This window comes from Colletotrichum godetiae (assembly GCF_030913485.1).
Source record: "Colletotrichum godetiae strain CBS 193.32 chromosome Unknown BDP55scaffold_19, whole genome shotgun sequence".
In the NCBI taxonomy this organism is placed as follows: Eukaryota; Fungi; Ascomycota; class Sordariomycetes; order Glomerellales; family Glomerellaceae; genus Colletotrichum; species Colletotrichum godetiae.
Window position 1 is genome coordinate 552,463 of NW_026851267.1, and position 22,523 is coordinate 574,985.

Here is a 22,523-nt window from a genome sequence, read left to right on the forward strand (position 1 = left end):
GGACGTGTGGACATGGTGGATTCGTTCGAGTCGAGGATAAGGGAAAACAAGCGTTTGCCCAGACCAGCCACCACGCGGTGGTTGAAATTGTGTCTGGTTCGTTTTATTGGCAGACTGAGGGAGGGCGTATCCGTACGTGAAGCCGATACTCCAGGCGAAATTATCATTGGTGGAATTTTGAAAGTTGGGGATTTCTCCGCCGGTTCAGACGCCCCCTCCCCTTCTCCATCTCAAGCTAGCCGGCTAGCTTTCTCTCTCCCCCCTTCGCCCTTTCGCGGAGACAAGACTCGAAGCAAGGATTGTCAAAAAGGTTGGGGGTCTCTGGGGAAGAAAGGCGGACACGGCGGGCCACACGCGGCGCGGCGCCAAGAGATTCGTTCTGTCGCCGCATTCCTTGGGTTGTCTTGTCTTTGGACGACATGGCTGATGAGAGGGAATAAGGAGTGAGAGGTTTAGAATATCATTTGAAGAGAGTGTATAAAGATATCACATTTGACAATGTCTATACCCCATCCACCTAGCGGTTATGAGAGCTTCAAGCAAGGGAACCAAGCCTATATGTACGTACGGATAGTCGTATGCAACAAGACAGAAACCCGATTCTAAACTAGGTATCTCTCAGCATTCGGTGTGCAGGAAACCAACCCGTCCAACCATGCCATCCAAAGTCCCCCATCTCAATTCTCCACTCCCCCGGAACCAGCGCTACTAGCTAGGCCTGGGGCCTCGACAATTATGGGGAAAGATGCCGGTGCCAGCCCCAATCCCTCCTCTCTCTCGGTTGGCTGCTCTTCTCTTTCGCCGTCTAATTCTAGCGGCAGCCGGCCGCCTTCGTTCGAGCCAGCATCTTGTTGCGGATAGTCAGACCGGGGAATGAGGGGGACCGGGGGTGTGAGATGAGGGGATTTGGGGGAAAGGATTGGGGGAAATCTAAACTCTTGCGGGGATCCCTATCTGAACCTGAACGGCTTAGGTTACTTTTGAAAAGAGACCAGGTATAGTGTGGTATGGTGTGCGCCTTTGAGATAAAGGTTTTAAAGACAACCTCCCATCTCCTCTTCTTCCTGAATCGAACGACTCTCTCTTCTCTCCTTGGCTCTTTACCTCTCTGCCGGAGTTGCTTCAATCCAATCTCACTTCTTCAGGACGATAACTCCTCCTCTTACCATACAGGTGTCGTTATCTTTCTCTCTAGGAAGTCAACCAAAAAAAGAGTTCCGCCAAGATGGGTCTTCCCACCGGCAAAAGAGTGTACAACTGGTACATCTCCCTGATGGCGGCCATGTGCATGGTCCTCTACGGGTACGATGCCTCCGTCTTCAACTCCCTCCAGGGCTCAAAGAACTGGCTCGAATGGGTCGATGTCGACCTCAAGAAGGACACCCAGCTCATCGGCCTTGTCAACACCGCCTACACCATCGGCGCCATCGTCGCCGGTTTCTTCCTCGGTGGTCCCACTGTAAGCAACATCATCTCCTGAACTAATACCATAAACAAGATATCATCAGTTCAGGCTAACACAAACCCCTCTACACAGGCCGACTACCTCGGACGTCGCTGGGGCATGGCCATCGGCTGCTTCGTCACCATCATCGCGACTCTCATGCAGACCTTCACCCCCCACCACAAGCTCGGCGTCTTCATCGCCGGCCGTGTCGTGATCGGTCTCGGCCAGGGCATGGCCCTCACCGCCGGCCCTGTCTACATCGGCGAGGTCGCACCCTCAGAGATTCGTGGCCACATCATGGCCTGCTGGCAAATGTTCTACTCTGTCGGCTCCTTCATCGCCTACTGGATCAACGTACGTTCCCGTATCCGTCTTCTGTCACCAACATCGTAGTCTAACACAACTCTCACAGTACGCCTGCTCCAAGCGCCGCGAACAGCTCGGCCAGTGGGACTGGAAGATGGTCGTCATCTTCCAGATGCTCGTCCCCATCATCATCATCATCGCCCTCCCCTTCCAACCCGAGTCCCCGCGCTGGCACATCCAGAAGAACGGCAACGTCGAGGCCGCTCGCGCCGCCCTCATGCGCATCCGCGACACCGAGGAAGAAGTCGAGCAGGAGCTCCTCCAAATCCGCGAGGCCATCGAGTACGAAAAGGAGGCCATCAGCAGCTCCTACACCGCCCTCTTCAAGGACCCCTCCATCCGCAAGCGTCTCTACCTCGCCTTTGCTCTCAACGTCGGACAGCAGCTTACCGGCCAGGGTACCCTCAACTCCTACTCGACGTCCATCTACAAGAAGGTCTGGCCGTCTACCGATACGATTAACCTCATCAACGCGCTCAACGCCACCATGGGTATCTTCTTCACGCTCAACGCCATGTGGACGGCTGATCGCTTCGGTCGTCGGTGGTTGTTCCTCGTTGGTGCGGCTGGTATGGCCGTGTGCATGCTCATCGTCCCCATCGTCGGCATGAAGACCCCCACAGCAGCAGACGGAACAAAGAGCGAACCCGTCGGTATCTCGATTGTGTTTTTGCTATTCCTCTGTAAGTTCTCCTCCCAACCACCACCTTTTTCCATGTCCTCTGAACTAACAACCACCAAAGTCATCTTCTTCTACAAGCCAACATGGGGCGCAACAACCTGGATGTGGACCGCCGAAATCTTCTCCGTCAACGTCCGCGCCCAGGCCGTCGGCATGTGCTCCCAGATGCAAAACGTCGCAAACACAATCTTCCAGCAGTTCTTCCCCACCTTCCTCGCCAATGAGGGGCTCAACTGCCTCTTCTTCTTCATGGCCACCAACATCGTCCTCGGCATCTTTGTCTACTTCCTTATCCCCGAGACCAAGCAGATCCCGCTCGAGGAGATGGACCAGCTGTTCGGCGGCGCCAACCACACCGAGAAGGGCGCGCAGATGTTGGGTATCGGACCCGAGGAGGGACATGCGCACCACGGCCACTCTGCGCTGGATAACAAGGAGGGTGCTGAGATTCAGCAGTCTGAGAGGAAGGAGGCTGTCTAGAGGTTAAACCGTGTGGCAATTGAGTTGGATAGAGGAGTGATGAGTAATGCGGATTGATGTATTATTATCAGAGAACTGCGGATCGGCCTGAAAGAGGTACAGATCCCGTCGCATTATACCCCAGATTGCGGAATTGAAGTTGTCATGATGAAATAACTTGTGGCTTATTATCGCGTGAATTGTCAGAAAGGTTTGCTTGAGTTACATGGCCCTGGTAGATGACGTGGAAACCCACGTTCGTCTGGTACTTAAAAGATGCAAAAGACAAAGGTGTAAAAGTTAGGAAAGTAAATCATAGGAAAAAGGTCAAAGACACCGATAATGATTTCCACCTTCTCTGGATTGTAGGCTCAATAGATGTGTTGCTGCCCCTGGAATAATCAAGCGAGAGAAAGTCAAAATGACGACAAAGGATTGAATGTTGATTACTCGCAGTAGCCTAGTGTTCATGCGTGAAATATACCCCTTCTTTGCGTTTATTGTCTTCATGTTCTAATCCTGGGAATGCACAAACATACAGCCTCGACAAGCAGTTCGCTACATATAAATAACTCAATTACACAATAGCAAGGAACGGTCGTGGTCTCCTTTGGATACTTTGGTCGCGCAAAAGAAGCCGTACCCCTTCTTTGTGGGTATTGTGCTCGTGCCTTTCTTGTGGTAAGGTAAGTCTATGTTCTGTTTGCCTTCTTAGATCTTTACCCTAAAGTACTAAATCGAGGTTAAGGAGCCATTCAGTTCTACATGCTGATACTACCATTCGTATTCGCGCAGAGATATGAGCGTGTCGATGAGAGTTTACAAACGCAAGCATGTTTAGATTGAAGTTGGGAAAGCTACGCTGGCGTTTAGTCAGATCTTTGTGTCAAAGAAAGTGAGGACGCAAATCGAGAGGAAGCCCCATCAGCTCGCCCGCACAGCAGTATCTTTTCAGCTCAGATCGTTAGATCACTGACGAAGAGAGATGCTGTGAGAGTCAGGTCGGGCGTGGCGTCACTGGAAAGGGCGTCTACATAGCTACGCTATATATACCTGTACCCATGATATATTGGGGTTTATGAAGATACATCGAAAGAAAGGACTTACTGTATTTTGTGCTAGTTTCACACACCGGCCCTATATCCATCAACGCTTCTGATGTTATCCTCTTCTTTTACCGTGCCGAAACCTTTCAGAGCTCGGATGTAGACACTAGAATAAGGCAAGAGGTGAATGAGACAAGGCTATGTCCAGGTAAATGGTAAAAGGCAATGTTAGGCAGAAGATAGAGATGGAGTTCATACATTGGTGGCAGCAGATGCTCGAGTCTGTCACCACGGAAGGGTTCAATGTATATGGGTAACTATATGGGTAACAACTCTGAAGCACGGCTACCATTGACCATGACAAATTACACATTACAAGGGCATACGATTCAGGCAGACTTGACGCAGGAGACTACTATAGAGAAGAATCTATTAATGGAGTATCATCTCTATAATCTAAGAATGCCAATATGCTGCTCCAGCCCAGGTATTCGTCTCAGTTCCAGGAAACGACCATTGCGCCATGACTTTGTTGATGTGGCTCACATCGGTGGGCCTTGCCCCGGTGGACCAGGCATCATCTGCCCACCTCCGTCGCCGACCCATCTATATTGCATCATTGGTTGCCCGTGGAGCTGCTGCTGCATCATGCCTTGCATCGGCACCTGCTGTGACCCCATGAGAGCCTGATGGTGGGGAGGCGGGTAGGATGGATGTTGGGCATGCTGAGGGTGCTGCGAGTGTTGGGGGTGTTGACCAAGCGGCGGCGAGGGTCCATGGGGTATGGGTGAAGACTGTTGGTGCGGGTGATAAAGTGGCTGCTGCTGTTGCTGATGATGTTGCTGCTGTGGTTGATGAGGTGACTGCTGATGCTGCTGCTGTAGCTGTTGCTGATGATGTTGAGGTAGCTGTCCTTGCTCTCTCATCTGCCGACGCACTTGAAGCCAGGAGAACAACTCTGATGACAACCCTTCAAATGTTGTCTTCAGCGATGACGCAATGTCCCATCGTTGAGAGTATCTTCCAAGTGTTTCCACAACCTGCTGCAAACATCGCATACTTCTATCCAAACTATCCTCTCCACCAGCCGGACGATGAGGTAGAGGTGGCGGGGGAGCGGTGCCTGGACGAGTGATGGGCGGAATGATTCTTTGCTCCGATATGAGCAGCTCACGCTTCTCGTTGAAGACGGTGAAGAACTGTGTTGCCACAAAAAAGACCTTGAGGGCATCTAGGGAGGAGTAGAACGCTGTATTGACGGAGCCATGGACGACACTATGAATAGTGTTCATGTATGCAATGGCATGTTCAAAAATTAATTTGCGGGTGTAGTCGGTCAGGTGTGGCTGTCGATCGCTAGGCGCAAGGCAGTGAATGTAGCTGTATCTCAGCTCGAGCTCGAAGAACTCGCGGATGCCCGACGGGAGATTATCAGGCAGAGACTCATGCCACTCTCTCATTTCCAGGCACATCTGCCAAATAAAGGAGGCGGCGTCTGAAAGTGGCGCGGCATCTCCCTGGAACAGTGTTTGATACCATTCAGATTGGAGTCGACGAAGCTGGAACAAGACTAATGCCGAGTCTGCTGATTGAGGGCCGGTAATCGGCCCAGAAGTCAAGCCAGAGTTGCTGGGATACTCGACATTAATGGAATCATCTGTGAACGAGAAGGATCTGGCGCGGACCATGCTGACCATCCTATCCTTGGTGTTAGCGAGTTGGATCATGTGTAATTCTAGGTTTGACGAGCTTACCGGTCAAGTGCATATACACAGTAAAACATTCTCCTCCGAAGGTCGAGAGCAGCCTTGTCAGGAACCTGGAGCTGCGGCGGGTCTTGATGGAATCCCAAGTCAACCACAGCACGACTCGCGAATCCTATCAGATACCAACTATCGAAATGACCAGGGTCGAGCATTGAGTATTGCGTGAAGAGGATGAGCGACTGGATCTGACTTGGATATCCAGGCATCAGCGCCTTATCAGCAAAAGGCAAGGCACGAGCGACAAAATCGAGACCACGGCGAGAGTAGTCATCATTTTGCTCTCTGCTCTGGGCCGCGTATCCGATAGCAAGAACCATGTACAGCAACCAGAAATCAGCATCCTTAAGTCTGTCCTTGACTCTTTCATCTTGCTGGTAGACATCGTCCAAAACGGTGAGCAAGTGAGTCTCCGAGAAGGATGGAAATAGTGAGTAGATATTGGCCATGTAGTACTGGACAGTGGCGAAGGCCTCTGCCCTGGTTGGGAAGCTATCCTCCGTCGGATCCGGCACCTCGTCGTTAGTAGCGGCAGCCAGCACCAGGCGAGCGAATGTCATGCCGCTCACGGATGGTTCGAAATCGCGGGTTGTTGCGTTGACGGATCTGGCAAACGTGAGCACGAATATTCGGAGTGAGGGGCCCAAGAATGAACGTACAAGAAGCCAAAATCAGAAACTAGTGCGTTAACATCCGAATCCTCCCTCTTACGGGCGGCTTTGCGGTGAATCGCTGCTCGGATGTTGGCCAGAGAGTCCTTACGGTCAGCAGGGCCCGCCGTCGTCGCTTCATCGACATCGTGCAGATTAACCGATGCCTTGCGCGACCTGGCAAACGCCAACCGCTTCTCCAGCTTTTCAACCCTGAGCTCCAGGGCCGCTACGTAACTGAGTCTCTGTTAACACCATGCATGCCGAGATCTCATGACCAGCTGACCAACCTTCTCTCCTTGCCTCGAGCGAACTGGTCATTGGCCGAAGAACACTCATTTTCGCGGCCTGCCTTCTCACAAGCAGTACAGGCTGGAAGCTTTCCATCACACTAGAAATTTCAAGTATGCATCAGCAAGAGCCCGTCAGATCCATCAGGCTGAGCAGCGGGGGCGAGGATAGCTACCTTGACTTTCGCAGCTCGACCTGTGGGGCACGATTAGCCTCGCATAAATACAAGCAGTCAGCCGCAATCATGACAACTCACATCGCGAGCAGGCCGATACAGGCCGCGATACCCGCAGCAGGGGGTTATCTGAGAAACTTGATCGCGGCATTGGGTGCGATTGAGGATGCGACGGAAAACGAGGTGCCGTGCCTCGAGGCCGCGCTATCTTGAAGCTTCGAGATCGATGACGAATCGCGAGGGGTTTACGACAGATAGATGGAGCTAGGCGATTGGGTTGATGAAACAGGTGTTATGGTTTGGGAGACCTGCAGTTATCTCTAAAAAGAAGTGCGATCCGTCAGATGGGATGATTCAAACACAAATGGTTCTTGCTTCGGTGGTGAGCGTCTGCCAAAATTGAAGTGAAGCGAAGCTAAGATTGAGGTTAAGACGAGTTTACTGTAAAGCCGGATCGTCGTTGACGGGGCTCTGAAGGATGCCCGGGATTCGGATACCTAACGCTGCAGTGACTGGTGCACGCAAGAGAACAGATCGTCCTAAGCGCGGTATCGCGTGTAGCAGGTGGCGCGTCGGCTGTCGGGAAGTTGAATGTCGAAACTTGAGCTGGATGCGAGGGTTCAAAAGAGTCGCAACGATGATGTGTACGATCAAAAGGCGGTTACTGCGTAGAGGTGTGCGGCTGTCGGAAGAACAAAACACGAGGGATGCTGATCTGCGGTTCAGAAGTGCAACAGAACCGAGAGCGCAGCGAAGCCACAAGTATCCGTAGAGAATCTGTACGGATATTCGTAGAGAGAACAAGGTCCGGGGCAACTGTCCGAGACGAGACGGTGCGCGAGTCGTTCACGGCTTCCCCCTTGCTGTTGCACTACCGCAGTATCCGTGTACTGTTAGGCGCCTGTCGATGATGCTTGGTGTTTGCGTACTTGCGTCGCGCTGGAGGACGAGGCAAGGCCAGGGTGCTTCGTAGAGTGCAGACGAGGCAGGACAAGGCCAGGACAGAGGAAATGCTGACCTCAGACTGGACTGATCAGCTTGGGAGGTTCGTATTGCGCGGGGAGAGACGACGGTTGGTTGTAGCTTGTAGCTTTGGTACTGCCACCAGGCGCATCCAACGGCGGCGTAATAATCTGTGGGATCCTGAGACTCTGAGACTCCGAGTCTCTCTGTGCTAGAGATCGGCGGCACAGTCGACACGGTCTGTTCCCCTCTCTTGTGCGACCGACGCCGACTGAAGGGTTGACGGTTACCCCGCCTGACCTCCGTTTCCCTGAACCTGACGAAAGCTGTGGGAGGCGGGCCACAGCCTGGACATACTCCGTAGTCCGTACACAGTAGGAAGTACTTCGTACAGAGTACAAGCCACCCCTGAACCCTGACTGCCCTCTTTTTGCCTTGCCTTGCCTTGCCAGATAAAGCCCGTCCCGGTCCCCTTCTCTTCCCTTCCCCTGGGGCCAGAGCAGCCACTGGCAGCTGCTTGTCAATGGATATTGGGCTGAGAAAGCTTCCAGGGTTCTCTGCAGCTTTATTTCTTGGATGGGGGACAGGCCGTCGTCGGGGCCCCCGATCTCGACGAGGATTGACGACACAACGTGTCAACGATGCAATTTGGAACCGGCAGATGCAATATTCTGGAACAAAAATAGAAGGCGAACCGCGAATCCGACGATCCGCGAACGAGAGGAGAAGCTCAAGGCCGCCAGGGGCCAAGGGGTGACAAGCCTGGCGTACGTGCCTGGGGGCCGGCAGACCGAGAGAGCGGCCGTCGTAGTGATAAGGTTCTGCTTGGACCCGTCTCACATCCAAGACCGTAGACGTCGTCGACTTATTCGCCAGCGCCAACCAGGCTCAACCTTGACCTCGAGCGTCTTTTCATGAGTATGGAAAGGTAAAAGTATGCTTCGGGTCTTCCAGGTGGACTATTCGTGTGTACTCGACGTATTGGAAGCCGTGATAGGTGACTATGGACGGTAGAGGCGAAGCGAGAGGCGTTTTTGACGGCACGAGAATGCTGCTGGCCCCACGCTGTTTCCATCACCAGATGAATGAGCTGCCGGGCGCAGGCGCATTGCACGGCATTTACAGAAATTATTGTTTTTGAAAGCTCAGCTGGTCGTTCTTCGGCCGCGCCGTACAACCCTTGTAGGTGTTCAATCGATCCAGGCGACGAGGCCAGCCGCACAGCCTAACAGGAGAAACAAGATGAGAGCCAAGACGATGCTGACAGCGAGCTCCATGCGTTGCAGTCGTGAATTGCGTTTTGGCTTGCCGCGGTCTGCCAAGCACCCAAGGTGCGCATCGCCGAATCGGGCATAGCGGATAGCGACACTGGAAACTTGGGACGAAAAGACGGAGACGTGGATCTTGCGACACGATAAGGTGATGATTATGAAAGCTCAAGCAGAGCAGCCCTGTTTGGCTGCCGGTCCAGTGCACCGTATCCGTAGACCCATCCGTTGAGGTTGGTAGACTCGTGTAGAGAGAGAGAGAGAGAGAGAGAGAAAGCACTTCGAGTCGTGGAGATCGTCACTTGAGAAAGGCAGTGGAGGGCGGTGGTTGACTCAGAAGAAGCCGCCAACGCCCTCTAGTCATTGCAATGGGCGTGTCGAGACCGAGATGCCACGCCTGCGACCTGACTGACAGGTCCTGTAGAATGACGGTCAAGACGGTTGTAGGTACATATTGCTGCAGGTCCGGACTGAGACAAAAAACAAAACAAAAAAAAAACCACTTGAGCGGCGCCAATAAATGTGCATAATGGCGCAAGCCATGGTGCGAATTCCCCTCGCAAATGGGAGCGAGAGACTGCGAAAGTCCCGTGCCGATCCTGGTGCTGGTGCTGGTGCCGCCATGGTGCCGTGGGTGCTTGGATTTCCCCCACTTGCTGGAGGGGTCCATGAAAAATGTCATCTCATGCAGGGCACGCCGTTGTTTCCGTCCCACAAGGCGATATTGTTTTGAACGTTGGGTGTTGACCTTTTTTCTTGAAATTTTTTTGTCATTCTTTTCCTCTCAGGTTATCTTCCCTGCGAACCTTCTGTTTCGGGATGTCGATCTCGTGAGAAATACTGCGAGGTAAGTAGCGCTTGAGGAAGGCCCCTGAAGTGTGCCTGTTGAAGGTAGCATTGTTGATTCAATGACACGATGAGGCCAGGAGCGGAAGCCGTGGACAGAGGTACTTGGTAGCGTTGGAATACCTAGCACTGGGCGAGGGAGTGTATGTACACCAAGTCAGGTCGTCGAAGAACGCTCAATGCTTGACAGAGAATTTAGAAATCGACAAGCCTGGATGCCAGGTCAGAAATGGCAAGGGCAGCGTGTGCTAGTGCAGCCGAATCAAGGGTTCAGTCCAGAAAAGGCTCGTCGAGCGTCGGGAATCCTTCAAAATGAGGATTAGGGCGGGGTAGGAGGGACAGAGCCGCGACTGCATGCAGCGGCGTTGGGCGGCGGCCACGGACGAAGAGACGGTGTGACGAAGGGTATTTCGTCCTCTGTCTCCGTAGTCTGCACTCTGTACTCCGTAGTGTAGGTACTCTGTCGGCTGTGTGGTTCTGGAAGATCGGAGTACGGATAGATGAAGATCATGGATCATGATTGATGGGAGGCTGGTAGTTGACCAGTTAGTCATGCATCCGTCATTCAATTTGGGGCATTATTTCCTGGTGGATGTGCGGGCGCTCTCTTCTCTCATGGACCATGGATGTGCTCATCGTATTCCTGTACGGAGTATTAGTAAGGCAAGGTAGGTAGGCATGGGTACGGCGTCTGTCTCCCCCTGAAGGTGATTAATGGCGATGTGATTGATGGTCGTTGCTCTAGTTCATGCCGTGCATTTGATGTGTATCCGTCATTTTGTCTCTGTGCTGCCGTGGCTGCGTACCAAAGAAGAGGTGTTGATGGTCGCATGTGACCTGGACTGGGCGGCCTGGGGGAAGCAAGGGACGGGATGGCGAGGTAGAAATGCTACCGGATGGGTGTTCCGTCAGACCGGCGTGCGGTGGTGGTGGCAGTCGAGTCCGATGAGGAAGTTGAGATGGGAATGTGAGAAAAGGGTGAGTCGGGGACGACATGTCATTGGCAGTCACCTCACCTCGTTGAAGGGAAGGAAGGAAGGGGGGGCCTGGCACTGGCATACACGCTTGGGAAGGATCGGCTGCATGTCTCTCACTCGCTCTTGCACTTGGAGTCTTGAACTGCAAGACTCTCCCACGCTTTCTACATCGTAGCTTCCCTCCCAGAACGAAGTGCTTACCTACGAAGGACAGTACGGAAGTACTTAGCTCTTGCCGCGTCTCGACAGGAAAGCCCAGTCTCGATGATGTTTGACTGTTTGGAGAGGCGGGTCTTGTGAGTGGAGACTGCGGCGAATCAGATGATCGGACTTTTGGAGGAGATGATCATGGAAGCAGAAAGGAAGGAAAGAGCGGGGCAAGGCCGACCTCTTTCGAGGATGGAAGAAGGGCAGGGGCGGGGCACCAGGGTCAAGATGCAGGAGGTGCCGGGTATTGGGTGGGATGAGGCAGGCACGGGGACCCAGAGACAGGAAGGAACTCATCATGGAATGATCCAAATACTTGGATGGCTGTGCTTTGACTTCTTGCACCCGGAAGGAGCTACGGCCACGGGCAGAAGAAGGAGCGAAAGGTCCTCGCTCGACCTCACTCGAGTAAGTGTGGTGCAGGAAGGCGCATTCAGCATCAGTCAGCCACAACGACACGCCTCTTGACCCCCTCAGATCACGTCCACAATTCACGAATACACCTACGGATGATGAAATACACGTATACACGGACACAAGAGGATGAGGAAAATGGACAGTCGCCGTCCAGGTTCTCAACACCTAATAATTAGCACCAAACAAGGAATTGCCATTCAATAGCCGCTCCCATATGTCCCATTTCCGCGTGTGCCTTGCTATTGCTGCCCGCCTTCATATCTTGCCCTCCCCCTCGCCCACTCGGCTTGAGCCTGTTCAAACCTCGCGGACCCCAAACTCGTTAAATCCCAAGGCTCGAAACCAGGTAGGGCTGGCTTGAAGACGAGGAGATACTTGTCCCGTATGCCGAATTTGTTGGCCATTGTATGGATCTGTGTATCCACGACCATGGATGATGCGGCCATGATTAGTACCTGCTGTGTATGTGCCTGTATCTAGCGATCAAATGCAGCAGGTTTACCCTTTGGGCTGTCCACTTCAATATCCAATTAGTGCCAGTTCGCACCAGTATCTGACCAGTATTATCTACTGATTAGTATCCACGGCCCACGGGACATTTTTGTCTGAATTCAGTCTCCACGGAATGGATTACCTATATGGGTCCCTACGCAGTGGTAACCTGGATCCATCATCCCGCCCACCTACCGCGCCCACCCCCATTGCAACTGTGACGAGTCTTTGGAGGCTTCATCCCGTCTGCTGCGCTCCCGTCACCTGTATCGTGCCCTCCTGTAACTTACAGTCTCGCTGTCGTGATGAAGCACGGGAATGGAGATGATGTTACCGTGCAAGGTACTCAGTTAGAAAGGACGGGAGTGTCAGGTCGTCCAGTCTTAACGTAGCTCTGCTAAGGTCCCCACTGCAATGGTTCTGAAACGCCTCTACCGACACTTGGTACCCGCGAACCTTGACCGTCGCCCTGGCCGATTGCTCTGATTAGCGAATGAACAGCCGAGACCTTGCAAGTGGGTAGCGTCCTTCCTTCCTCGCATCTGTCGTCCAGCTCCCGCCTCAGCAGGTACCCCCTCCAAGCCTCCTTCTCTCCCACGCTGTACCTCGGCAGTACATCCCACTTCGCCTCATTGTGCCCTGATCCGTACTCTGTCTTTATGTACCTTTTTGGCTCCTCCCAGGATCTCTCGTTTCCCCTCCCTGCCCTGCTGCATCACCGCCCATGCCCATTCGACATTGCCCACATGTACCAAGCACGACAGCGAATTGAAGTGACAGTAGGCAAGGTAGGCAGTGACTTGTACCAGACATCACCTCTTTGAGAGTATCAAGGTACCTTTCAAGTTGCCGTGCGGGATACCCAGCAGCAAGCCTGGCAAGAAACCACCACGCGTTGCGGAATTGCGGGCGGACTATCGACTGGACGGTACGGTTAGGTACTTCGTACTCCAGTTCCATTCCCTCCCGGTCTGCACTTGTCACCTTTTTCGGGGCAGTACAGTACCTTAGCCAGCAGCCAGCAGCAATAGCGACACCTTCAATTGTGGACCTTTTCGTCTCTTCACGTCCACTGCCCGTCTCCGTCTCCTCTTGCAACCATCCGCCCGTACCCAGCCCGACGTCCATACATACACCACGTCCGAGTCCACTACACACGCGCGACCGGCGAGACAAGAGGACCCTCTCTCTCTTCACGATACCCTCGACTTTCCTTCGAATCCCTCTTCAGCCGAACCATGAGACATTCTGTCCGCCCTTGCGCTCCACCGATCCCTTCGCCCACGTCCGCCTCCGCCCCGTAAACGATACCCACTACCTACATCGTGAACAACCCTCAAAGACGACTACTACCCGCCCTCGCCGGCTCTCTACAAGCTTTCTCAGCGAGGCAAAGGCAAATCACCGTCCACTAAATAAGGCGCCTTTGGTCCCCTCGCTCAGACACAAATATCGACTGGGCGAATAGCCTCAGTCTCTACATCCCGGCCTATGGACATCTACCGTCATGGCTTGGGCAACATGATGCCACGAAACCCGCCGTACCATCATCACCCGCCTCCCAACGCTCCTCCGCAACTCTACCCTGGCCCATCTCGCGCTCCCCCTACCAGCCGCGAAGATCCAGAGAGTGACGGCCCCTCCAATCGCATTGCCCACACTCTGACGGCTTGCTGCCGCTGCCGCCAGGTATGTCGGAGCCTTTTCCCGCAAACCCGGCGCCTCCTGGGTTCTAGAGTCCCGACAAGTGAACAGTGATGTATGGCGCTTCGTAGACTCTGGCTGACTTGCTCAACTCTGTAGCGTAAAACAAGATGCGATCCTACTCTACCCCGTTGTCTGCCGTGCGAACGCGCCGGCTCGGTCTGCGAATACTACGACACTACCAAAGGGAAGAAGATCAACCGTAATTATGTTATCAAACTGCAAGAAAAGGTGCGCGCCCTCGAGGCCGAGCTACGCCAGTACACCGACGACGACAGCGAGTTCTCCCACCTCGACGAGGACATAGTGCGACCAGGTGGCCTGGTTCGCCTGAACGATACCGACGAGACTCCGCGCTACCTTGGCCCAAGTAGCGGCATCGCAATGACACGCTTGCTGGTCCAGGGCGCAAAGCTCTTTACCGACTCAAAGCGAATTTCAGAGCTGATTCCCGAAGTTCGGGCGCGGAGGATGACGCGCATGCAGTCCATCGTGATGACCAGAGACCGAAAGAAGAGCTATCCCATGATCAGCGCCCACCCTGCCCAGAGCCTGCCGACGAGACCTATCGCCAATAAGCTCGTAGATGTCTTTTGCCAACGATGCAAGTGCCCTCTCTCCTTCCTCGGCTTGACCCTCGACTGACTTTGGTGAACAGCCCAAGTATTTTGGCCGACGTTGCACGAGAAGCTATTCTTGGACGATCTTGAGGCAGTGTATGCTGGAGACCAAGACCCCTACAAGAACCTCATCGTCCGCATGGTGTTTGCAATCTCGCTACAGAAGATGGATCCCCAGTATGCCGGTCTGGCCGACAGTTACTATTTGGCCGCGATGGAACACTTTGAGCAAGTGTCTCGGCCAAAGGATCTCAAGTCTCTACAGAGTTTGGCACTCATCGGCCAATACTCCCTTCTGACCCCCACAAGGACCGCTGTATACTACATGGTTGGCATGGCCACGCGCGTTTGTCAGGCAGAAGGCCTGACTGATGAAAAGACGATAAGCGCCGGGAATCTCCTGGACCCCCTGACACTGGATATGCGCCGTCGTCTTGCCTACATCATCACTTCCATGGAAGCTGGGCTGGCACATAGCATGGGCCGACCCAATGGATTCTCCAAGGCTGACGACCGGATGGACGTGGAGCCTTTCGCGACTGTCGACGACAAGTACATTACGGCTGACGGCATTGGCCAGGGGCCTCCAAGTGAGAACAAGCTGGTGGCTCTGCATTTCTTCAAGATGCGCATGGAGCAGGCCGAGATCAGGAGAGTGCTCTACGAAAAGAAGCGCGAAGAGCCCAGGGATGAGAGCCACCCCTGGTTCGCCAAGATGGAGAGAGATATTCAAAACTGGATTGACTCTTCACCTCAAAATCCGGCTTGGTGTAGGCCATGGTGTGTACTGCCGTCCTTCATCATAATACTTTTCTAACTGTCCGTTTGCAGGTTCACCGGACGTTATCACCAGATGCGCATCTTCCTCTACCGGCCTTCCCCGCAAGTACCCAAACCCTCTCCACGAGCTGCGGGCATCTGCTTTGAAGGCGCGTCATACATTATCAATCTGTCGAAGCAGCAGATGGAAAAGGCAGCAGTCGATATCACTTGGGTGTTCCTCCTCAACCTCTACATGTCTCTTAACACACTGCTCTGGACGGTCTCGTATCCCGAGATCCGACAGGCCCACCCTCGTGACGAGGTGGAAGAACTGAGTGATCAGACGCTAGACATTCTGGAACAATGCACTGAGCGCTGGCCGGGGACTGCTCAAGCTGTTCAGCTCTACTCCATCTTTGCCAAGGCATGCCTCCAGAGCTACGAAGCCAGAGATACCCCCATCCTACAACCGTCCAGTACTTTCACGACGCCTCCTTCTCTCTTTGACGGCAACTCTCCTCAGGGTTCGGAAATCTCAGCTTCAACAGCGCCAGGCGGTGGACCGACGTTCAAAGTCAACCCTCCCCATAACCCACCGCAATTTGGTTTCGTTTTTGATGCGACCCCTGAGTCGATGAACACTTACCAATGGGACCCCAACTTCCCCCCTCATCCAACATTCCGTTCCAACTCGATCTGGGGCAACTCTTCTGGCGATAACAATCCCAATATGAACACGGGCGGCCGCCGCTTTTCCGCCTACCCTCCTGAGTCACCACTGGAAGACTCTACGCCCCCAGCGACGACCACGCCTGGTTACAACTCCTCTTCCTCGCCGCCTAGCACCATCAACAACGCCATGCCAACGCCCCCCGACTCGTTCAACAGCGGACCTGTCGGGACCCCCTCGAGCTCGACCATCTCGCCGCCCCCGATGGGAACTCCGGCCATGTCACAGTCTTCGCCACTTGTCCTTCAGCACGGAACACCAACAATGGCCCAGCACAGCACAAATATGTCGCCGCCTCCCGCGCCTGTTCCTGGAAGTAGGGGGCCCGGTGGCTTTGGTGCTCCGCCGACATCGGATCCTGGTGCGCCACAACGCCCGCTGCCGAATTACAACACAACAGACTGGTTCAACCCGCCCCCTCCGTTTATCAACCCCGACGCCTTCAGCTCGATGAGCAACAGTTTCTTCGGGGACTCGTTGCAAGTCAATGGCTTCAACTCACAAAACCCTGGCTTGGGGCTTGATCAGTTTGGGGGTCCGTTCAATTGGTCACAGGAGCGCCAAGGTAGTCTTAGCCAGCAACAGCAAGTGGAGCTATTGAATGTCCTAGAGAACGAGGGTATGAGCGATATCGATGCCATTCTCAACATGGGAATGAACAACCCGAGCCCCGCCGCGAGTGTCTGGCCACAAGCATGACTTGATTAATGGAAGTCTGGAAAATGGGAACAACCAATTGTGGTGTCTTTGTTTTGGGTATTGGCGTGGGTGTATTATGTACCGTATACCATGGAGTCACTGGCGACGGGAGGCTTTGAATGATTTTGCGGACAGCGGTTGCAGCGATGCGCCTCCGCATGGTGAATATACTGGGCAGTCATGGATCATGATTTACAATAGAAAGGCGTAAGGCTTGCCATCATATTTTGATATACACTTGCTTCTCGTGCGCTGGGGCCGACCATGTTGAGTGAGATTGAGTTGAATCCCTCCCACTAGATCAGCATACCAACCTAGCCTGGTCTCGCTATTTTGACTGCCTCCTGTCTTCTGCATTCTGGTAATGTGATGTTCCGGCAACGGGGGTCAGATGGCCAAAGAAGGAATCATATCACTAACAGCAGAAAAAAGAAGTCTACAGAATATACGGCATTGTATGGAATACATAGAGACTAGTTTAAATCTGAAGCAACCTCGAGAACGGATGTTTAGCAAGCGAATGATTTGATTTATATACTGATAAACTAGGCGCGGGAAGCACGCCCGGTGTGTGAGAGGATGGTTGAGAATATATACATGAAATGTGTGTTCTTCGTTTCAAAAAAAAAAATTTGCAAGAGAAATGCAGGCAATGCGAAACAGAGGGGGTGAGCCTTCGTCGAGATTTCGGCCCCCCCTCCTTTTTATCCCTTTCACACATGCTTTCCCTTTATACCTTTCTTTCTTAGCATTGTTTCCCCGTTGTATCCCAATCTTTCAACTCGGTACCTTAGTCTGGAAGCTACCACAGAGGGCAATCATCTCCAAGTTCCATCTAGAGACATTGGCTGTACCACTGGTTGACGACGGTGCAAGTGCTGCCAGAAACGCAGCCAGTAGCCCCAGTCCATCCCTGGCCACCGCACTGGCCGTACTTGGCGACGGTGCCGGTAGCCGGGGCGGTAGACGACGTGCGGACCGAGGTCGTGATGGTGCTGGGGCGCGCAGAGGTGGTGGTTGTACCGGTACCCGGGACGACGACGGAGCCGGAGGCGAAGGTGGAGTTGATGGGGCCGAACTTGATGTTGGAGAACTTGACGTTGGAGTTGGGCGCGTTGGCCTCGATATCGGCGGGGACACCCGAGGTAGTCGGGCACGAGCCGCGCTCGGCGCCGGGCTTGCCTGCGCCATTGACGGGGTAGGTTGAGTCCAGCCAGAGCATGTTGGCGTAGTGGTCGTCCCAGAGGGAGAGGACGAGGACCATGGGGGCGGCGACGGCCTCGGACATTTTGGCGAAGCCGCCCTTGGCCTTGAAGACGTCGGTGTCGCCAAAGGCGAGCTTTTGCTTTGTGCAAAAGTCCGTGGTGAGGGAGTTACCCGGGTTCGAGGCGATGGTGGACTCGGAGTTGGGCACGACTTTGCCGTTTTGGACGTAGAAGCGCTTGATCTCGGAGAGGACGCCGTCGGAGCCCTTGAGGAACTGGGTGACGATGGAGAGCTTCTGGGTGGTGTCGAGGGTGAAGCCGGAGCCGGGGCCGTAGAACTGCTTGTTGCCCTGGCGGTAGGAGTTGAAGTCGCATCCGTCGGGGTCGCAGTCGCCGGCGTAGCGGTCGTCCGAGTAGGTTCCGCCGCAGGCGTTGCCTGTGCAGGAGTGGTAGGCGCTGTTTTGGCAGGGGTGAGGGGTGTAGGCTGTGGAGATCTTGTTGGCCTCTGTTGTTTTGGTTGTTAGTTTGGTTGTTCATGTTCGTATGTGTAGAGTAGAAAAGGGGGTGAGTGAGACTTGCCCCAGATATCCATCTCAGCGCAGCAAGCACCGAGGTTACCGACACCACCGTTGGCATCGTTGCTGGAGGGGTTCCAGCCATCGACGTTGGCCTAAGAAGTAGTTTGTGAGTCTTTGATATATATGAGTTGGAATATTAGAGTCTTGACTTACGACACCGTTGATGAACTTGACGTCGCGAGGGCACTGGGAGTCGCAGTATCCGGTACCGTACTTGGCGCCAGCCTTGTTGGTAGAGAACTTGGACAGACCACCGTCGAGGTCCATGGAAACAAAGTACAGAGCGCCGTTCAAGCCGCAGTCGATGTTGGAGACATCGACGTCAAAGGTGAACTCGTTGCCTGGGAGAAGTCAGTCTTCAAACATCTCGAACATCAAGACCAGGGAAAGGCACCTAGCAACGTGAAGCTCTGGTATTTGGATTCGGATTCCATGAGATAAACACGGCTTCCAATGTTCTTTCCATAGGCGTGCGTGGTGACGAACTTGAGGTTGAGTTCGTTGCCGCTGGTGGTGATGCCGTAGGTACCCGGGTAATCCGCGCCATCAACACAGCACTTTGTCGCACAGGCAGCGCCCTGCCCGCTAGCGCAGAGAGTGCTGTTCCACGTGTTTCCAGTGTAGCAGTTCGTCGACCCTTCGACGGTGTGAGCCCATCGCCAGTTGGAGTCGAGGACGACGGAGCCGGCGACGTTGGTGCAGGTGCCTCCGGCGGCGCACTTTGCCCAGGTGAGGGATGGGTGGGTCTCGGCTTGGGAGGTGCAGACTTGCTGGGCGCGGGCGGCGGCCGCGAGGGCGAGGAGGGCGGCGAACTTGGTCTGCATTTTGTGATGCTTGGACTGGTTGTGGTGTTGAGGGGGAGAAGGGTGTTTGGGATGAGGGTGAGAGGGATGGGGAATGGGATTTCTGGATGAGGGAGATTGTTGGACTTTTATAGGGACTTCTCGTCCAGTCTTTGCTGATATTATGCCATTGGATTTCGAACCCTTTGATTCTTCTACAGCCGCGTTCCACTCTTCAAGCTTGGGTTGATGTGACATCCAACCCCATGATCGACTAGTCTAGCGACGAGGAAGCGAGGATCCGAAGGAGCTCACGGCATCCGGGCCGCAAACGACCTGAAGCCAAGGTACCGGCTAGACTGAAGTGGCCATGATCAAGGGGTAGTCTGCACATAGGTCCATGCTTGGCATCTTTCGTGGTATGGGTCGAGGTGCGGCGAAGGACCAACATCGAGGGGGGTCGCGGGTGTAAGTGTCAGGAACCACGGCTCCCACGATGCATCGTCGTCAACCCAAAGTTTGTACCTTGCTTTCCCAGATAGGCAATTGGAGAAACTGCACCGATTTTTCTTTGATTTTGGGGTAAGCCATAAGGTACAGACATAAGTGGGTGAAGCTATATTTTGCCGCTCACTACCTTACCTCTATTCCTATGATTCCTATCACTGCCACTGCCACCATTGCTGTCACTGCCACTATTATTATCATTCTTATCACTACTACTAGATTTCATGTTCTATGTGGTCTTTTGAGATTATGCTTTGGTACAAGTAGTATGGCAGTGGCAGTAATGGTAGTTGAGACAGTACCTAGTATAAGGTCTGTTGAACCCATACGCGTGGGCTCGCAGGTTCTCGCCCTCAATCCCGAGCCGGGGAGAGAATGAAACGATGTAACCTCCGGCCATGCGGCTGGTCACACACACGTCCTCACCATGCTCAGACTCTTTCTCATTACGGAGAAACGGGTCACACAAGAAACTGAGTGCCATGTATGTATGTGTGAGGTGAGGTGGTGGTGAGTTCCTCGTCCCAATGCGGACTTGTCCCCGCGGCTTTCCTCATTGGAGCACTTTTCTTACCCCTGCGCCCAACGCGGAGGCCTTGCGCCGAGTACTACGCGCCTCGAATCGTCACAATAAAAAAAGGCCAGTTTTTTTGACGGCGTGGGAGGCCGGTATCGTGAGATGGCATAACTCGAGTCATCTCGCATGAGGGAGGAAGAAGAAAATTTGTGCATCCTCGTGATCATGATGGCTTCCCGAAGATCCCGCCAGACTTGGTACATTGTTAGTCTGGTTCAACTCGAGTGCCCCTGAGTGAAGTCTCACTCTCACTCTCACACCTTCACACCATCATGAGAACCACCATGAGGGACGCGGCCTCGAACCCCCTGCGGTGATTCGACTGATAAGAGAATTTAAAGATACGCGAATAGTCAGTTTAGGCATCTCGCTCCCCGCAATTCGCAAGGATCGCCCTCCAGGCTCCCCGACTTTTCGTTGCACATCATGAGCGGGAAGAGAGAACCTTCTCCCCGCATAACGCCATTAGCCATCCGGCACTGACTGCCACGCGCCCGCTCTGTTCCTTGCTTGTGCGGAGAGAACGCCACATTCTTCATTCTTTGGGACGCTGGGGAAGGGTTGATTCTCAGTGGCATTTAGACATGTCGTTGACGATATTTCGCCGTTGAACGTTGACGTCGTCAAGATATTGCGACAAGCGAAGCGGCTCTGTTGCGCCAATATGCTGGGCCCAGCTTGGCTCTATAAACTTTTTGGGTTCTTTATTAATTGATCAACCTGTTCAATCAATGCCAATCAATACCTACCAGACCGATGGGTTCAGAAACAAATTGTACGAGATTCAATGGAGCCCTGGTTCAATTTGGAGGCGGGAGGTGCTGTCCCATATTGCATGCGTTAAGAGCAGGGCCTGCCACTACACCACTTGTGACTGGTCACGTTGCCTCTCTGCAAGTGTGTGTGTGTGTGTGTGGCTGAAGAGACCGCGGTACTGCGGTACGGATATTGTGAACCTGCAGGACTTACTTGTCGGTGTTCATCACGGTGCGATGTCACTCAACGACAGCCCGGTTCCGACGTTGAGCAAGAACCTCGCCAGCCAAGATTCTACCGCCGAGGGACGCAATGGCCCCACGTCGCAACTTGCCAAGAGGCTTTCTGAATTTACCCGTGATGACCAGAAAACTAGAGTTTCTGGGCGGGCGAGGGTCAAGAAGCTTGAGAAGCTTGAGCTCAGCCTCCAAACGTAGCAATCCGTTGCAAAGGCCCAGAGCTTCGCCGGATTCGGTGGTGATCAGCATTGGTAGCCGCGACAAATTCAACGTCGTCCTTTAAATGACAATCTCACTCTGATCATCTGGGACCTCGCCGACAATGGCTACACAAGCGAGGAGGCTTCGTAGGCGATGGACATCCGCCCCTGGAGCATGGGTATCCGAACAGCCTCAAGCGATGATAGATCTGAGGGATCTTCGCTGCGCGTAGGTAAGATGGCTGCTAGGAACCAGGCACTGATGAGCTCTTTTCCCCTTGCGTACATCCGAATCGAGACCATTCCGTGCGTGGCAGCATGCTCACAAGTCATGCTATGTTGAGGAGCGCCACTTGCAGCTATCGGGATACAGATAGCTTTGAAGCCGAGGGACCAGCCTCGTGGGGCCCATAAGCTATTCCTGGAAGTCCCAAGGCAGCTTGACGAGAGTCCTCCGGATGCTGAACCGACGAGCTAGCCGGCAACGAAGGGAACGAAAGCCGCGAGCGGTTGTAAGACGTGCCTTATCGTAGGCACACATAGACGCACACGCAATCTATCGTGAGGTTGCATGCATAGGTTGAAATGAATTGCCCCTCGATCTCGGGCCCGTCTTCCTGGACTTCATGCGGTCGTCCTGAAAGCTCAGGAACATGAAACCCCTTTGCACCCGTCATCGTCGGCATCAGCCGGGCCGCCGCAATATGGGACAACATCGAAATGAAGCCGGAAATGAGCGGGATGCGACAGAGACCCTTTCACTCGCGTAAGTGATGGGTGGTGTGGCTGGCAATATCGTAGTTCGCCTCCCTTGGGGTGAACGATGACGGGATGAACGTCGTCAACATCCGATGAACGCATCGCGTCTCATCTGGTGAGGGCGAGAGAAAGGTAGGTCCGCTTATCGCCAACGAGTCAAAGTCATGTCCAAACATATCCAACGGAACCTAGAACCACCGCGAATGTCGGGCGGTGCCCAGAACGACGATGCGCAAAGCTGAGTCTCGTTCCCTCTTTCAGCGATGGGGACCGGGCGAAGCTTGGTATCGAGCGCCTTCGGGCGCAACTCAGGGCCGCGGATCGTAGCTGAATGGGTCGATAAAGCAGAACCTCAA

General features: G+C 53.8%; 5 protein-coding genes across 5 annotated transcripts; 3 read left to right on the plus strand and 2 right to left on the minus strand.

The window, feature by feature from the left end:
- Positions 1-1,225: 1,225 nt before the first annotated feature.
- BDP55DRAFT_728389 (general substrate transporter) lies at positions 1,226-2,975 on the plus strand (the record flags this gene model as incomplete). The annotated part of the gene is made up of 4 exons (XM_060579430.1): positions 1,226-1,459; positions 1,538-1,801; positions 1,860-2,496; positions 2,557-2,975. 4 exons carry the CDS (start codon positions 1,226-1,228, stop codon positions 2,973-2,975), a joined length of 1,554 nt encoding a protein of 517 aa, XP_060430054.1.
- A 1,567-nt stretch (positions 2,976-4,542) lies between these two features.
- On the minus strand, positions 4,543-7,030 carry BDP55DRAFT_551816 (fungal-specific transcription factor domain-containing protein; the record flags this gene model as incomplete). The annotated part of the gene is made up of 6 exons (XM_060569144.1): positions 4,543-5,698; positions 5,755-6,369; positions 6,423-6,650; positions 6,704-6,804; positions 6,880-6,899; positions 6,961-7,030. 6 exons carry the CDS (start codon positions 7,028-7,030, stop codon positions 4,543-4,545), a joined length of 2,190 nt encoding a protein of 729 aa, XP_060430055.1.
- Positions 7,031-9,439: 2,409 nt separating this feature from the next.
- Positions 9,440-10,482, plus strand: BDP55DRAFT_119859 (uncharacterized protein). The gene is made up of 3 exons (XM_060565443.1): positions 9,440-9,957; positions 10,037-10,099; positions 10,147-10,482. Exons 1-3 carry the CDS (start codon positions 9,674-9,676, stop codon positions 10,277-10,279), a joined length of 480 nt encoding a protein of 159 aa, XP_060430056.1. The 5' UTR covers positions 9,440-9,673; the 3' UTR covers positions 10,280-10,482.
- A 2,560-nt stretch (positions 10,483-13,042) lies between these two features.
- BDP55DRAFT_119911 (fungal-specific transcription factor domain-containing protein) lies at positions 13,043-16,879 on the plus strand. The gene is made up of 4 exons (XM_060565444.1): positions 13,043-13,738; positions 13,853-14,357; positions 14,412-15,153; positions 15,205-16,879. Exons 1-4 carry the CDS (start codon positions 13,541-13,543, stop codon positions 16,562-16,564), a joined length of 2,805 nt encoding a protein of 934 aa, XP_060430057.1. The 5' UTR covers positions 13,043-13,540; the 3' UTR covers positions 16,565-16,879.
- A 520-nt stretch (positions 16,880-17,399) lies between these two features.
- On the minus strand, positions 17,400-19,212 carry BDP55DRAFT_703987 (family 7 glycosyl hydrolase; the record flags this gene model as incomplete). The annotated part of the gene is made up of 4 exons (XM_060577986.1): positions 18,742-19,212; positions 18,501-18,688; positions 18,349-18,439; positions 17,400-18,274 (listed from the first exon to the last, which is right to left on the minus strand). The coding sequence occupies exons 1-4, from the start codon at positions 19,169-19,171 to the stop codon at positions 17,400-17,402; spliced, it is 1,584 nt and encodes a 527-aa protein (XP_060430058.1). The 5' UTR covers positions 19,172-19,212.
- Between the last annotated feature and the right edge of the window lie 3,311 nt (positions 19,213-22,523).